General features: G+C 31.0%; 1 protein-coding gene across 5 annotated transcripts in view; it reads right to left on the bottom strand.

The window, feature by feature from the left end:
* Mtx2 (metaxin 2) overlaps window positions 1-18,410 on the bottom strand; it is a 46,120-nt gene that overhangs the window by 9,439 nt on the left and 18,271 nt on the right. For all 5 annotated transcript variants that reach the window (XR_012447270.1, XM_074071153.1, XM_074071152.1 and 2 more), the window contains exons 3-5: window positions 18,183-18,229; window positions 4,288-4,360; window positions 375-451 (exon numbers count right to left, since the gene is read on the bottom strand). Coding sequence is in view for 4 of the 5 variants with exons in the window: in XM_074071153.1 (XP_073927254.1) it covers window positions 375-451; window positions 4,288-4,360; window positions 18,183-18,229 (197 nt within the window). In the remaining variant the exon portion in view is untranslated. The remainder of the gene's footprint in view (window positions 1-374; window positions 452-4,287; window positions 4,361-18,182; window positions 18,230-18,410) is intronic.

The raw sequence follows: 18,410 nt of genomic DNA, 5'->3' as shown, positions 1-18,410 counted from the left end.
AAAAGTCTAGAGAATGTTCCAGAATTGGTATGCTTCTTAATAGCTATTAAAATCTAGTTAAATGAAAAGTAAAATTTATCAAATAGATAAATTCTTTTAACTTCTAAACATATCCTGCATCTCTCTCTCAAAAATCAACTGAACACTTAAGAACCTAAAAGTCTTCCAATGTGACCAAAATTCTCATTAGCCTAAGTTAGAAAACTATGATATTATAAATATCAAACTACTTTAGAAATATTTGCTAGTAATTTGCATCAGCATTTTATAAAACTAGGTAAAAATCTATGAAAACATTAAGACAGGCTAAAGAAGGATGAATGACTTATTTAAGAGTAACTGTGATCAAATGCATTTAATATCTTTTTTATTACCTTGGCTTTAACGAATTGGACTATTGGACCAAGTTCTGATACTACTTGGTTTCCCACATGAATAAAAGGTACTTTACCTGTTGAGGGGGAAAAAAAAGTATGAAAACATATTCAGTAAATTAAAGTTTGTGCTAATAAAAAGAAATTACAAAAAAAACCCCCTCAGGTATGTTTTATTAATAAAGATTTTTATAAAACTATAAACTTAAAAATTATAGCCAGATACATGTGGTAAACTCTGCAAATTTTTAAACACTGATTACTAATCAATTTTAAAACAAAAGAATCAGGCATGGCAGAGCATGCCACAATTCCAGCAGGAAGTCATGAGTTCTAGGCTAGCCTGGACTATATAGTGAGTTCCATGTCAGCCTACCTACACATAGTGAGAGCCTGCCTTGAAAAAAAACAAAAAAACAAAAGAACAAGTAGACTCAATTCTAGAGTTCTCATCTGGATATAATAGCAGATGTCAATATTCTCTTTTCAGAGCTGACACTAAACAAATCACTTCTAACATAAACACTTAATTATCCAAATTACATGAACCAAGCCACTTGTAAATTTCAAAGAAATTTAACTGGGTTTTCTCTTCAAGGGCAGTACCAAAATTATTAAATATTATATCTAAGAAACCTTTTTATACTTATTTCAAATCTCTGATATCCAGTAGGGTCAATAGTTTAAGCACATAATGGTGCATTAATATATGTCTTTGAGTCAAAATATCAGGAGTTAAAAGAATTAATAATCTTTAAAGGTATGTTAGTTTGTTAGGGAGAAGACAAAGTATGTTCCCAATACATGAGGGAAAATAGAACAAAATAGTATATGCTTATAAAAACAGCTTCTTTAAATAAATGCCCATTTAAAATATCTAATTTTTCATAAATATTAATGCTTAATGCAGTTATCAGACATAAAGAAAACAAAATAGTTGCCAAACAGTAAGAACGTCTACTCCAAATACTAAAGCATGACACCTGCTGTCAGATCTAGTTCAAATAGAGTTCACATCAACAGCAGGTTTTTCCTGTTCCTTTTCAAAGGATTCAACTTCTCTCCTGCTCATCAGCCAGTGAGTAATGGATGAGGTGCACAACATACAACACCAACAAAAGCTTCAGTCTGCATCCACAGGATAACATGCATTACAAAAGGCAGGCCTTTTGCAATACAACACTCAATAGATGTATTTAGAAGACATTTCCCTATTTCCAGTGGTGCATTCCTTCCTTCTGCTGTTTTCTAAATCTCACACACACACACACACACAAAAGAATTTCCTAACTGGATAAGCATTAGGCCATACTGATTTTTAACTTGGACAAGACTTTTGTAACCACTAGAATTAGCACAGGTGGTATGACATATATATAATTTTTTTTAGTGCCTAAACTAAAGGGTATTTTGGGATATGGCATTTTTAGAGCAGTATATTTCTTCTTTTAAATGACTAGTTTCAGGCTCCTGGAAAAAAAAAAAGTACTTCATTTCATTTCTTTAAAATATATTGAACACTGTAGATTCTAAAGTAGGGAAGCAGTGTGGATACTCAATTGAGTATGTATCTCTAATCATAAGGACATATAAAAAAAAATCAATGTAACAGATGAGAAGTGAACAATGTTTTCTATCACCAGCTTGACTTAAGATGGAGCCAATGTCAAAGTATCAGGTATTTGCAGGTATCAGGCAAAAAGCAAAGTGAGACAGTTATGCTCTGGCACCAATTAAAGATCATAAAAGAAACTGGGGGCTGTTTTTCACTTTAGGCAGTCACATTTTGAACTTTTATTTCTAAACACAAAGAAAGATGTTGCCAAACAAGTTTGTAGATTTAGACAATGTTAGAAAGGACCTCGGATGTCATCTAATTTGTCTACCTCATCTTACAGATGAAGTCACTGAAGCTCAAGGAAGAGAAGTAAAATTTCCCAAGGAAATAGTCAGTATGTGACAAAGTCACAGAAACCACTTTAAAAAAAAAAGTAACATTTATGGAGTGGCTGGGGATTTTAAAGTTTTTGTTTTACTCAGGTACAAGCCAACTATTATATTGTTTATTAAATGACATTTCTGATAAATCCTTTTTATCTATATTTTGTGCTCTGCTATGCTGGAATAAAGATTTCCTAACTCTTAGCCAAGCAGTCTTCTGTCTGACTATCCCATGGTCTGTGCTTTAAAAGTCCATCACAAGATCAAGCAAGCAAATAAAATTTTTTTAAAATTTCACTTATCACCCCAAGTCATAAGGAAAGGGAACACTAATTTGAGACATGATAAAAAATAAGTATCTTAGTAGAAAATGCCACTTTCATCTACATACAGGAGATACTTCGTATGAATGAAAGTATTTGTACATGTATGAATTTATTGTGTTTCTCTAATATTTAGCTGTTTGTCTTTCATAGTCTTTTTATAAAAACAAGATAGATCTAGGTATCTAAGTGACACTAAGTATAGTAATTTAAATAAATAGATGGAGGAACTATATGACTTCTTACTTGCCAAAGATTTAATTTTGTAATGCATTACTAACCTTTTTGTATGTGTGTGTGTGTATATATATATATGTATGTATATATATAAACATAAACATAAAAATTCTTTTTGTATGACTAAATAGAGGAAAAATACAGAACACAATACATTTTACCAGCATTCAATAGTTTATGAAGCCTATATATATATGTATATATAATTCTACACATATATAACCAGCATAAAAAATAAGTCAATAAATGAAGAATCCAAGAATCTAAAAAAATTTACATTTATAGTCTAGAAAATTCTTTAATGGAAATGTTTTCTAAATGTATATTCATAAGCCTAATAATACACATGTATTCACACAGAATTTTCTGTGCATATGGGGTGGATATCTTCATAACCTTTTGACAATTATCATCACTGTCAAGAACTTAAGGGTGAAAATAAAATGCTTAACACAAATCATTCCTAAATTGACATACATCATAATAAACAGATTAATATCTCACTAAAAAGCTATATAACACACTTAAACTAATCAGTTATTCATGAAGGAGTGATTCTATGTGTTATTATTTCTCTAACAAAACCACAATTAAAATAATTAACGCTAATTATAGTTAACATTTATTTATCAGCTTTGTGGTCCTACGTTTTTATACTGAAATTATTTGAATCTTATTTATTTAAAATAATACTTAAACCTACTAGCAAATGACCTATAGAAATCATAAAGAATAATATCAATCATAAAGAAAAACAGCAAAAAGGAGAGTCTTTATTCCCATTTATTGCACAGGGAACAGGAAATTTTTCTCCCTTTTTTTTCCACATTTCTCCCTACTTTATTCTGTTATACTAAAATAAATTCTTGCTAAAACTTCAAAAATATAGTAAGAAAAGTAAATCTTTAATAGAAAGTATCCTAAAATCTGCTAAAATAAAACATTAGAGAAAGTTAAAAACCAAAAACATTTCAGTAATGATTTTAACTAGATCTAATGACAACTTAATTAGTCTACGATCTTTTTTCTTCTATCTGTACTGTGGGCAAAAATAATTTAGAGAAGTGTGTTGAATAACAAATGGATTCATTAATATTAAAATTTGTTTTCTGAAGAAAAAAGTCCTATGTAAGTAAGACTGGGAAAAACTGAGATTATATATTTCCTTAATATTTACTATCTTAAATAATTCCCATAGCATGCCAATAACCAGCTCTATCTGACCAGAGTTGAACTGAGTAGGCATACTGCCTTCAAGATTAAATTTACAGCTATTACTTTATAAAACAGTGGGAAAATTCTTCAAAAGATAAGCCAAAACTCAAGCATTTTAAATATCTAAGTACAGCCTGGAAGACCACTATAATCTTATCAACCCAAAACACTGAGAGAGAAGAAAAGAATATACTTACCAGATGGAGACATATATTCTGCATTGGCCCTACAAACCACTTTGATGGGCAGATTACACATCTGCAAAAAAGCCTGTAAATAAAGAGAAGTACAAAAGCCTAGTAAGGACAAATACTTAGTTCTTCATTTCCTAAACTTAATAGTCCATCCAAGCAAAACTCCACTGGGAAACAATTAACTAATTTAATGAATCTGTTTTCCCAACAAAAATAAAATGCCACTTGTTACTAAAAAAAGGACTTATATATTAGTAAATATATGAAACTTAAAGCATTTATATATGCTTAAAGAAAAAAAGGAATTTATACTTATTTTGTTTATGTAAGTAACCAATACTATGTATTGCTTTAATTTTATTTAATAGATTACTAAAGTCCAAATTTTATAAGACACTGATTGCTCAATCCCATTACTCTTTACAAGATCAACATCTTTCTAATCTTACAGGGGAAAAAAATGTTATTTCTGTTACTTCAACATTCTATCCAGTAATACTCAAAATCCTAATCTATAGCTTCTGTATTAAATCGCTTTTTAACGACTTGAATGTATTTATTTTCACTTGGCTTATAGAAACAAAACTTTTACAAGGAGCTTAACTTTCTAACAATATGGGAATGAACAAGTAAAACAGTAAATTCAAACCACAGAATGTTACAATCAACTTAAAAGCTTATGTTTTTGAAGAATTTTTATGAAAAGAAAAAAACTATACATTATAATATTAAGTGAAAAAATACAAAACTGCATTACTAGCTCATACCAATTGTTATTCAACTGGGAAATCATAAGTTAGAACAGCTCTAAAGAAGACAAACCTCTTACCTATTTTGAAGTTGAGGGTACTACTATAGAGATAATCAAATGTGAGTTGAAATAAATTAACAAGGCTATTATTTCTTATACATTAAAATCATGAATAGGACAGCCTGCTCACAGCCAGTAAAGATTTTTCATACGTTTGTTTACTTACAAGTCCTTCCTCAGTTCTGGATTGGAAATCTTTCTTTTTTGTTTTGTTTTGGTGGTACTAGGGATTGAAGTTGGCGCCTTGTCTATGTCAGACAAATACTTAATCACTGAGTTATAATCCCCAGCCAAAAATCATTTTTAAGACTCATTAAGTAGTAAGAGTATTAAACAGTGATTAGTGTCTTGCACAAAGAATCCCATTCACCCACTTGGGAGGCTAAGGCAAGAGGATCCGAGTTCCAGGCTAAATCTTGTCTCAAAAAAAAAAAAATCATTTAACAAAAGTGTATCAACTCTCTTCTTCAAACCTATCTTCTAAAATTCCAGTCCTCTAGTAATGCTCTCCTCTAAAAGTAAGTCCCACATGAGTCTGATCCCTCTTCACTTACAACCTGATTGCTATATTACTCTGTAACTTCTATATGCACATTTGACCTCCCCAAATAAGTAAAATCTCTTAGAAAGTCAAGAAGTATATTTTAAGGGTTTTCTTTTGTTTGGTTTGGTTTTTTGTCTTTGTATTTCTGTCACATTCTCTTTTCCCACAGTTAACTTAGGATAGTGCAATACTTATATAATCAGTCAATGTTATTTACTGAATGATCCAACCAAAACCCCCAAGGGTTTATTGTGGCAGATATGTTCTCCCTTTCCCTTACAGTGATAGAACCTGTACATTTTATCTGTATCATGACTGCCTGAAATAAAACACTTGTTTTTCCCAGTTTCTCTTACAAGCAACTGGATGTGACCAATATCTAAATTCTACTCTAAAAAAGTTCTACTGAGAAGTTTCTTTAAAAGAAGGGATATCTCTTTATTTCTCCTCCTTGCTGACCGGAATGTGAAAAAGGGCAACTATAGCTGTTAGTGGCCAAAGTGAACCATGAAAAAGAGTAAAGGAGCATGGGTTCTTGATAATCATATAGTGACCAAATCTAATGGGATTACCTGTGTTTATAAAAGAAATAAATCTCTACGTTTCACACCAGTATTTTAGGTTTCTGTCAACCCACAACCAAAACTAATCCTAATTTACTTACCTACAATCACTCAGAGTTTAAACACCACCTTACCAACCAAAAGTTGATTCTTCTGCATCTAAGTGAAAACTAACAGTCCTCTAAATGCTATTATCTTTGACCCCAATTTTTAGCAATAATAGTGAGCTTCTTGTTGACTCACAAATACAGACTAGGATAGTAGTTCTCAAACATTAGCATGCAGCAGAATCATACAGAAGGTTTGCTAGAAAGGAAAGAATTAGAAAAAATATAAAAAGTTCTTTCAAAAAGCCTGGATCAAAAGAAAAGGAAGAAGAGAGTAGAAGGGTCAATTCCCTTTACTACATATTAAATATGTATCTATACAGATGAAGAGTGGCGCTCTTCACAAAAAAGAGGAAAAAAAACAGTGGAGGCTGGGGATGTAGCTCAGCAGTGGGGAACTTGTCTAGTTATGTGCAAGGCTCTGGGTCCGACCCTAGCATTAAAAAAAACAAAACCTCAGTGGAGATAGGCTGAAATTACAAAAAACAGGTAGAATAACTGACCTAACAAGATCCTTGAGAAGGTAAAAGGGGTAATAAGAGCTCAGGAAGAAGGAAGGGGTTCCACTGTATTGCAGAAGTGGTAAGGATCAGCACTGATGATTGCAAATTGATAAAAAAAAAAAAAAAAAAACAAAAAAGACAATAAAATAAATGCTCACACAATGTGAAACGGGAAGCGAAATCATTTGCTGAAAACAAGAGACTAATTGGGGACTGCGGCCTTCAGTACAGCAAGAGGTTTAAAGAACTGTTTAATGAATCTTCTCAAAGGCTTGACTAATATTCAATTGTTAGTTAGCAATCATAATCATATAAAATAGTACATATGGCATATTTTGCTAGACTACATGCATAGTGGTAACTATATTTATCAATATTCCATAATAAAGTTTTATTTTGCTGAATAAAGTTTCACAAATACAGCATTTTCATCCAAACATTAAAAATGCAAAACCAGGGGCTGAAGATGTGGCTCAAATGTTAGAGTGTCTGCCTCACAAGCAAGAAGCCCTGAGTTCAAACCCCACTACTACCAAAAAAAAAAATTGTGTCAAAAATACAAAAGCTTCAAAACAAAAGCAAGCTTTTCCTTTAATACTATTTCTTTTTTCTCTTGTGGGATGGAAGAAAACCTCTAAAAAGTTCCAAAAGTACTTTCATCTTTTGCTTTCATTTCAATCTTATTAGCACACAAAAATAACTCCAAATAATAGGTATGATACACCAACCTAAAACACATTCTGTTTTCAATTGTGAAGTAGCAATCTTCCTATTTTATTCTTAGGTACATCTAAGGAAAAATATATTAATTATAATAATGAACTTAGGATAACTCACCTAACTCTTATTCCTCAATTAGGTACTTTATCCTAAGCCAATTCAAATTTAACCAACATAAAATATTTTGAATCAAATACTTAGCATATGCTATTACAATGTTTTACAACTATGCTGTACAATACAGTAACCACTAGTCACATGTTGCTATTTAAATTTAAATTTATTAAAATTAAATAAAATTTTAAATTCAGTTTCCCAGGCAAACTAGACATACTCCAAGTGCTCAACAGTCACCTGTGGCTAGTAGTTACTATATCTATTGGACAGCACAGATACCAAAATTTCTATGTAATATAATGATGTCTATTGGACAGCATGAGTCTGTAACAACAGTAATCAGTACATAAAAGAGACCCTGGCGCAAGAAGCTGACATCATCTAAACGTGATTAAGCTAAATATTATAAAAACAACCTGAAAATAGTATAGTGCACAAAAACCTATAAATGATCAATCAAGTTTTGAGGATAGTGACATGTTAAATACTGTATTTCTAAGTTCAGAGAGAATTAATTTAAGATTACTCATTTGTTGAGCAACTCTAATTGCTAAAATGATCAAGCAAATTAATTAGGAACTAAAGAATAAATTAAAATTACAGTCAATAAATATATTCATTCTTTGAATATAAGTTTACTGAGTACTTCCGCATGACATGATGGGGAATGTTTTATACAGATAAATACACACACACACACACACACACACGTGCGCGCGCACGCGTGCGTGCATTCACACAGAACATAACAGAACCTGATTCCTTAAACCCTGAAATTTAACAACCATGATGTAGTTTCAACATATTAAATGAATTTATTGACTTCATAATGTTAAAAAAATTCATTGATGGGATTTGTTTTTACTTCAAAAAAATGCAAAGAAAAAGATCATCGATAACTGGTTAAATATTAAATACTAAGAACTGAACTTATACATTTATTTCTGCAAAGAAATAACCATGAAGAAACATAAGAAGGATGAACCCAAAAAAGAGACAAAGAATGGGAGAAGAGACAAAAGCAGACCAGAGATGTCAATCCTTTTTTCTAAGGAAAGCAAATTTAGCAGGGCAGAGGAAACTAAAACCTAAGAGCCTTCAAAAGAGAAAACCAAAAACATGTGCATCATATAAACAAGTAAGATTCCAAAACTGGAGGTAGAGGAGACGTATGGAACTACAAACAGAAGAACTAGATGAAAGTCTATATAAGCAAAAGACAACTGCTTTCCCCCAAAACTAAGCAAGAACAGGAGGTTTATTCTTTGGAGAAACTGAACCAGAAGGACACCCAACTCAAGGATCCAAGCACAGGAGAACCAGAAAAATGGGAACCCTCTGCATCAATCTCAACAGTCAGTATAAAACATAAAGAAGTTAAAAGAGCAAAGAAAGATTCCAGTAAGAGATCTCTGGGTGGAATCTTGGCAACAGTGTCAGCTTACAAGAGTTCTTTTACCTCTTCAGCTTTCTCATTTCTACACTGAAAACAATGTGTTAGGCAGATTAAGATGTTATATGTAAAACACTTACATTTATACACCACCTGGCACAGAACAGTTCAATAAATGTTAAGATATTATTACTAATATTAGTAGTGATAGCATTAGAATACTCATTTGTCCATCTGCAAAGGAAGAACGACTATTTAACCTTGATGACTTCAAAGAAAGCTGATTTTACTTATTATTTTTTAATGGCTACTTATAAGAAAATGTTGTAAGCTATATTTCCATAAAGTGAAAACAGTAAAATTGTGCATTAAAATAAAAATCTCTGAATAGATATTGGAAGAATACAATATAAACAAAGTACTTCTTAAAAGAAGAATATAAATGCTGAATATGATTCATTTCAATACATATAACTATGTAATATAAAATCTTTTCTAACACATCTTGATATTGACAAATTTTTACTCTATAATTTTTCAAAGTCATACACAGACTAATAAATTAATTGATGAAAGACCTCCTCTTTCAGAATACATTAGTAAACACAGACTATCTTTACTACCTTGTCCCTGGCATACAATAGGCTCTTGATAAGCCCTTGCTTAATAAACAACATACCTAAATTCATAAACAACTACTAAGCTACAATAAAGATTAGCATTTTGTACTTTTATGGGTCCAAAGCTCACTGCTTTAAATAAAACATAGTTCTTATTAAATTAAAGGATATTTTAAAAAAATCAATACTTAAATAAATAAGCAGACATTGCTTTAGAAAACTGTAATAGGAATTTGACTTAAAAAATAATTAACTATGCAGTAATCAGAAATCATAATTCAGTAAGCAAAAATGCTACTACATAGAGCAAATTTGTTACCAAAACAATGAAAATGTTTGAGAGAACACATTTCACATCAGAGAACAGAACCTTCCTTAGTACAACTCTCACCTGAAAACTACTCCTGGAATATCTGACTCAATTTTAGATACATCAACATCTGACAGCTGTGGGAAAAAAAATCAGATTCTTTATGAAAGCCATAAAAAGACAACCAGAATATTCCAGAAAAGATATAAGCTTTCACTGTCAGAATAACATACATACAAAAATTAAGTTTTACGGTCAAAATTAAGCAAGAGTTATAAAGCAGTCAACCATACAGAAAAAATGATTCTTGTAAGCCAAGAACCTAACACAATACCAGTGGCATAGTTAGCACCAAGTGAGCAACTGGATAGTGAAGGGGAAAAAAAAAAATCTTTTTTTTAAGCCCTATAATGAATGTTTTAAAGTTGTGTTATAACACATTACCAACTGAGAAAAAGAAAAACAACAAAAAATTTTTAATTTTACGATATGCTACACTATGGAGGTAGGAACACAAAATATACTCATTTCATTTCAGTTAACTAATTAGTAATTCAATATTGAATCATCTACCAATGAGCAACACCATCTTCTTTCCTCTTATTGAAAAACAAAATGAACATGTATCTTACAAGTTAAATACATAATGCTCTTTAATTACACATAAGCAATAAAATCAGCACTGCGTGCCAATATAAATATTTAAATAATTCAAAATTTTAAAGAATTGTCCTTAATAAATTTCTAAAGAAATCAATACCATGTAATTCAAGGGGTTACAGACACAGGTTCTAAATTTATGTAAGCCACAATAACAAAGTTATTCAGATTCTAGATAGGTAACAATCCATTTTCAGCTCAATCAGGTAAAGCTATCCTTAAACAGAAGACCTCACATTTTCTTCCTTAAGACAAAGCTTCTATTCATTTCATAATTAAATTTGAAATGTTTTATGTGAGAATTCACTAAGAACTCTTCTCAAGCATGCAATGCATTTTCAGGGCACAAAATGAAAATGGTTCTGAATTTTAATTCATATCCTGCTTCACCAGGACACAAAGGAATATATGTAGCAACAGAAGAATTATTTTCCATCTTACTGAAGAGGCATGTTTTAAAATTAAAAACCATGAACAAATCTATCTACAAAATAACTCATTTTTTACATCAAACAGCTGTAGACCCTATAATTGAAATAACGTATCTAAGGTTACAAATGAAAAGTGTTAGGTATCATTCTTGAAGTGACAGATTAAGTTCCTAATCCTGTTACAGTAATAGCTATATTTGTAGTTTAACATAAATTAAGACCTTAATTATATTTGTGACTATTTTAAACAAAATAACAAATTCCTTTGTACCTGTGAATGTAATTTATAGCAAAGCCAAATTCATTTTCCAAACCAATCTATTTCACACTGCAGAAGTACTCTGGTATAATGGTATAATGTAATTCTGGTTGTAGAATGTTGAAAGAGTAGATTCACTAAAAGCACAGAAGAGGTTTGAAGATAAATGAAGACACTATTCATTCAAGGGTAATTTCATCTTAGAACTATATGAAAGATGTTCACTCACACAGGATAGAGTATGGCCTCAAATTTAAGTGTATTTTCAGCTCAAATATAATGCTGCTAGATTGATTATGTTGATACTGTATATCTAATAATAAAGAATTCTAGCTTTTTTCTATTTAAAACCAGACTTTTTTCATCTTATGCCTTTATTGTTCTGTTTAACAGCAACAAATTTTAAAAGCCTATTTGCTATTTACTTGTCAAGTATTTAGCTAATACTCTAACTTGTAATCTGAGAACTATAGAAAAGTGTTAATTTTTGCTAAGTCAAATAAATATTTATATTAGCAAATCATTACCTTATAGCTGAAGAACTAATATTAACACTGAGAATTTCTTAATCTGCTAAATTCCATTTGCAATTTAGGTTCACAGTTATCTTTATAAGTATAACATTCTTATGTGTACATATACCTTGTATTTATGCTTTATATAAATCATGCCAGGTGTTACTAGTATAAATCACCATCAGGCTCTAATACTTCTGGTATAAAAATGATAATGTAATATAAAATAATCTGAAAACTTTTCATTCAGTGATATCAAGGAAACATCTGCAGCCTCCATTTCGCTCATTTCAGAATACTGCAAAGGATTTTAAAAGGCCTCTTATCAATATGTTTACTAATTTCTCTTTTCCCCTTGGTTTTCCTTTCCTTCTAACTCTGAAAGTAAATACAAAAGCCTCATTTTGCAGAGGTGAAACTTTAAGGAAGTTTTTATTAATTTTTAAAATATTTCTCCATAAAATATTATTCTATTAAAATATACCCATTCTACTATAAAATATCCTGGTATCATCCTACCAAGTTTAAACTGACACTTTAAATTGCATATAACCCTGAACTTAAGGTAAAATGTGCACAACCAAAAATATCATTTCCTTTGAAATTCTTCAGGTAAGCTCTCTACTGTGGCCATGTGAATGACATGACAAGTTGACAGCAGCTGTATCTTCATACGTCCAGTTGTTTCTGCAATGTAACAACCAACTTGCAGCCCCAAACATCACATTAGGATATCACTATTTAATCACTAATATGTCCACTTAAAAAGCATTATTTGCTAAAAGGAAAAAGCAAGGTTCAGCTAAGTATTTATCAGAAGATCTAACATGTTAGTGCTCATGGTCTAGCATTAATGGGGCCTATAAAAATGCTGACTTTTTTAGTGATATTTATATTTTACTCAACAGAAAGAATTCTTCTGTCATCCTCTTTTTTTTTTTGGCAGTACTGGTGTTTGAACCAGGGCCTCACACTTGCTACACAGGTGCTCTACTGCTTGAGCCACTTCACCGACCATGTTATCCTCTTTCATTTTAATTTATTCATAAAAGGTAAGGGAAAATAAAAATATTAAACGGAACAGAGATATTCCTTCAACCTGAGTTTAAATGTTATTCTTATTTGAAGTAAAAAGATTACTCTCTCATGCAACATTCTAATAATGATCATCAGCTAGGGACACTCTAAAAAATACATTCACAATTTTATATCTACATTAAGTATGTAAGTATCTTTGTATGCAAAAATAAAACTGCTGGGTGTGGTGGCACAAATCTATAAGCCCAGCACTCAGGAGGTTGAGGCAGAGAACAGCGAGTTTGATGCCAGCATGGACTACAAAGTGAGACCTTATCTCAAAAAAACAAAACAAGAAAGTAAGCTTCTTTTTAAATTGGCATCATATATAGTAAGCGAAAATCTTTCTGAAGCAAGTAATATTTTATTTATATGACATTCACAAAATAGGTATATAAATCTTTGAAGTCGAAACTGGTACTAATTCTTCATCAGGCATCATCTTGTATTCCTGTAGCTTTTACTTTTTCAAAAAGAACTTCTCATATGTAAGACTAACTTTATCTCATTTCAAAAATCCAAAAGCTAAGACATTTTAAAGACATTTCATACCTTAATATAAACTATAAATTGTAAGATATGCCTTGCTAGAAAAGTCAGAAATAATGTGTAGTTAAATATTTACTTATTGTTGGGTAAAAGTTCAAAGATTTTTATCATTGACTAGAATGATACACAGCAAAGTGTTTTGCATGTGGACTGTCAACTCAGACCCCCTAGGTTTACATTCCAGCTCTGCCAAGTACTTTTTATGTAACTTTTTACCAACTGGTTAAACTCTCTGCCTTACCTTCTCATCCATGAGGAAATAAACAACAGTACGTACTCCACAGAGTTGATCTGGAGAGGGTTATCATGTAGCACTGACCTCATACAGTTGTTACAATGATTAAATGAGTTAATTAGCAAGAATTAGGTGCTCAGCACAGTGACAAGCACATGTGGCATTCAACTAATCCTGTTGTTCTCTGTTTACTTTCACAATTTGTAGGCTCTATGACTTTGGACAGAGCACCTCTGAGTTTTAACTCCTCTATCTTTAAAAGGAGAGTAACAATAGTACCTTGCCTTAGGGTTGTGGTAAGAATCAAATGCAATACTTTACAGGGAAAAAAAAGAGTTCTCAATACAGTTTGTTATGCAATAAAAGCATTTCATATTAAATTTCAAAACAATTTTTTTTGTGTGGTACTGGGATGTAAACTCCGAACTTCAAGCTTGCTAGGCAGGGGCTCTACCACTTGAACCATCCTACCAGCTTAAACAAATCTTATTCAATAATGTCATTAAAATAACATTTTGTTTGAATTAAAGGATTCCATGTTAATTTTTTTAGGTATGGCATGAAAGAATGATTTAAAAATTATTATTAATGCTCGTACAAATACAAGTATGTCTCCCAAAAAATCTAGGCATAATCAATCCCTCAAGTTCCCAATCCCCTTGCTGAAATTATGTGTATTTCTGTCAAAGAATCAGGAGAGAAGGAAATAATGATCAACATTCATTGCATATATATTTTTCTAAATGCTAACACATTCAAATCTTCATAACCCAGTAAGACAACACCTATTATAAGTCTATTTTATAGATGAGGAAACTTGAAATAAAGAGTTCCACTTAAGTTATGATATATTTGTAACATGGACCAACTGCTCATTTTACTTGTAGAATTGGCTATAAAAGACAACATATACTGAATCAGTACAGACATAAACTTCTTGAAGAATTTTCTAACACCTGTTACAGAAAACTTGTAGAATTAATATGAATTTACTCATACTGTATTTTTAAACCTGCACTATCCAGTACAAGAGCCATATTTTACTATTGAGCACTTGAAATGTGGCTAGCACATATTAAGACATGCTGCAAATATACAGTCAAATTTTGAACTTAAAATGAAAAAATGTAAAATAATTTTTCTATTCATTCTATGATAAAACTAACATTTTGATACATTGAGTTAAATAAAATATCTTATTTAAACTTAGTTTCACCTGTTTCTTTCATTTTCTTTAAATGGGGCTATATGAAAATTTTCAATTACATGTGCACTAACATCATATTACCTATTGGATAGTTGGTTTAGGTTTAAGGGCTAGGAAAAGGTAGTAACAAAATTACTATCAAACTTGTTTTATCAATCAATATAAGCTTAAGTTCTACAAAGTGGTATTATAGAATAGAAAACTGCCCTCCTGTGCCTTTGTGCACATATATATTACAAACACATGCATACAGCTCATAAAAGCTAGATAAACACTACATACTACTATTTCACTATATTCAGCATACGAGATTACATTATGACCAGGCAAACATTTCCAATACTTTTGACAGAAAGGAAGCAAATCTAAGAGGAAACAGTCATAGGAGGGAAAAATTAGTTTATTTTCTTTTAAACTGAAAGTGAAAAGATCTAACCACTTAGCATCAGGGTAAATACCAAGCCTATATGGTAAGAAAAATTTAAATTTCCTGATGGCTAAACTGGCAAACAATTAAAATACTTGCTGTTTGATATCTTCTAGAAAATATGCACTTTATGGATATCTATCACATTATTTCAACCAATTTTACGCATCAAACATGAAGCATAAACGGATTCTTCTTAACAGATGCTGGTCCACTATACAGAAGAAAATTACTCCATAAAGTTTACATCAGATATGTGAAAAGTCACATTTATAGTCATGGCTACTATCAGCTGTCAGGCCTAAGAATATTAAAGAAAACCAAGAATTTTTAATATATGCTGGTTAATTTATCATCTAAGTGACATATGTAGGATAAAAAAATTGAAATGGTTAAGCAAAATTCTATTATTTTAAAAGGTCCTATTTTCTGGTTTTAATTGCAACTATGATTTTGGGAAATTATGGAAAGAACACAAATGAATAAGAACCATAGAAACAAAATTGATAAACTATACACTAAGATACCGTTTTTTTCTTCCTTTTTCCAGCATACTTAAGTCGTTAATTTTTTTTAGGTGGTAACATACTAGTATTTTGCTTTGTACTGAATGCTGGTTAAACCATCCATTGCAGAGTTTCTCAAGCCTGACAACATTTGCATCTGGGACTAGATATTCATTGTTGTAGAAGACTGTCCCATGCTGTGGCAAGTTTAGCAGCATCCCTAGTGTCTACCAATAGGTACCAACAGTTTGACAACCAAAAATACCTAAATGTTGTCACATGTATTCAGGGGTAAAACTCTCCCTATTTGAGAACCATTAGTCTATTCCTACCAAAAATAACTTCCTATTTGGTGAAAATCACATCAATACTTTCTAAACTGCTATTAATTAAGTTTATGGGCTTTTACAGGGGATCCCCATATAGTGTCAGTAATGAGATTAGTCTGCTGGAACCATATGCAGAATAGTCTGGGTAAGTTTTTATTTCTGTGTGTATAATGGAATATTTTCTGGGAAAACATTCTAGGGGTTTTGTCAAATCCTGAAAGTTATCCCTGAAATGGCAGTTTAAAAAGGGGTGAGAATTATTAGAGCTTCAACTAAAATATTCACTATGGCTTGAAGCTAAGATATAAAATAGAAAATACTATAAATTGAAATACTGCTACAAGGTTTTAAGAGAAAATGTGAACCTTTCTTACTATTCTAGTTGAACACTGAATGTAAATATATACATACAAATACATGTATGTATTCTCATATACATATTAAACCAGCAATATGATCTCCAAAAAAAAAAAGAAAGAAAATACTATCTTACACACCACAAATAATTTATTTGCACTAACATTTATCAGGCACAATTGCTTTCACCACCCTTACAAACTGTTCATACAATGAACATTTACTGAGTACATTCTATATGCGAGGCAACTCATTATTAGTATTTAAAAGCTCAACTTAAATTACATCTCTCTCATCAAAAAAGGGGAAGGTATTGATAAAAAAGGATTAATAAAGTCTGCATTGCATGACTGCAAATTTCTGCTTGTCAAAAGTTAACATAATAAGAAGTAAAAACTAAAAACTTACTACCTAAAGAAAAAATAAACATAATTTATAATCTTGGAAAAAGATGTAAAACAAATCTAAAAGAAACTTAAAGATATTTATAGATACTAAATTATTATCCCAGCACATTTCCATCCTTTCTTTCTCTGACTTAAAACAGATGTACTGAATGCTGAACTATCATACTGAATGACAGTATCAGATACTGTTACTAAGCCCAGAGGATATCTAGTTGAATAAAACTATAAATGAGATGACCTAAAATTAAACGCTTAGCATTATGTCTACAACACAACAAAAGCTTGATGCTTTCATTCCTTTCCTTTTTTTCTATCCTCAAGGAGTTCACAGTCTCACCTCCAATAAATGTCATATTTCTTAGATTTCCCTTTTGAGTTATCTTTTAGATGCTGCACAACAAAATTTTCTTTGTGGCTGGAGGTGTGGCTCAAGCAGTAGACCACCTGCCTAGCAACCATGAAACCTGGTGTTCAAACCCCAGTAGCCAAAAAGGAAAAAAAAAAAATCTTCTTTGTGATTCAAACTACATTAAGTAAGTAACAGTTAAATGTATATAAAATGTTTATATAAATGCAATTCTATGACCTACATAAATGTTTACTTTTTTAAGTAAACAAATCCCCACGTATCCTATAGTGTAGTTTAACGTTTACAGAGCCACTCATCTTTTTTGGATTACATAACTGTGATAAACAACTTGAAGAGCTATTGCATTCAGTAAGTAAGTGGTTTGAGAATAATAAACATACATGTAATCAATAAACATAAAAGGAGTAGCTAGAGAAGAACATGCCTGCTTCAGGATTACCAAATGGGATTAAGGCTAGAATAAGAACAAATGAGCGGAATGATGGTTAAAAATACGTAGCAAATAAGTCTTTAGAAATAAATTAGAAAATAATTCTGAGTCTATAAATGAAACTATTACCCCCCAAATAACACTATCATATCTAACCAAAAGCAAAACAACTGCTAGGACACAGAATGTGCCTAGCACTTAAAAGTGATTTTGTTTAAAAGAATAATGAAGATTTTTTATGTTTATTTTATATACAGATGATAATTAACTTCATAATAATATTCATAATAAAATTATATTTCACAGAGAAGCAATGCTACTAAAAATAGTTAAATCACACAGAAAAATTCTAAGCATATAGCATCAGACCTCGTGGAAAGAAAAAAACTACAACTCAAAATGATAAAAATCACTAGAGGATAAAAAAAAATTACATTATTTACATATTTACCTGCACAGCAAGAGAAGCTGCATTGTCAGAAAGCAAAATTTGCTCCCCTGTGGAAATACAATGAAAAAGGTCTGACTGAAAGTATAACTCATAAATAAGCAAAATGTATTTTTATTTTATAAAGTTATTCCTATTTAAAAAGAAAAGTTATATCCTACACTAGAGTAATTATAAAGTTCTAAATCAATGCTATTTTTGATTAAAATATCACATGTAAACAATGATAAA

This window comes from Castor canadensis, chromosome 4 (assembly GCF_047511655.1).
Source record: "Castor canadensis chromosome 4, mCasCan1.hap1v2, whole genome shotgun sequence".
Lineage (NCBI taxonomy): Eukaryota > Metazoa > Chordata > Mammalia > Rodentia > Castoridae > Castor > Castor canadensis.
This window is presented reverse-complemented; position numbering and strand designations above follow the sequence as displayed.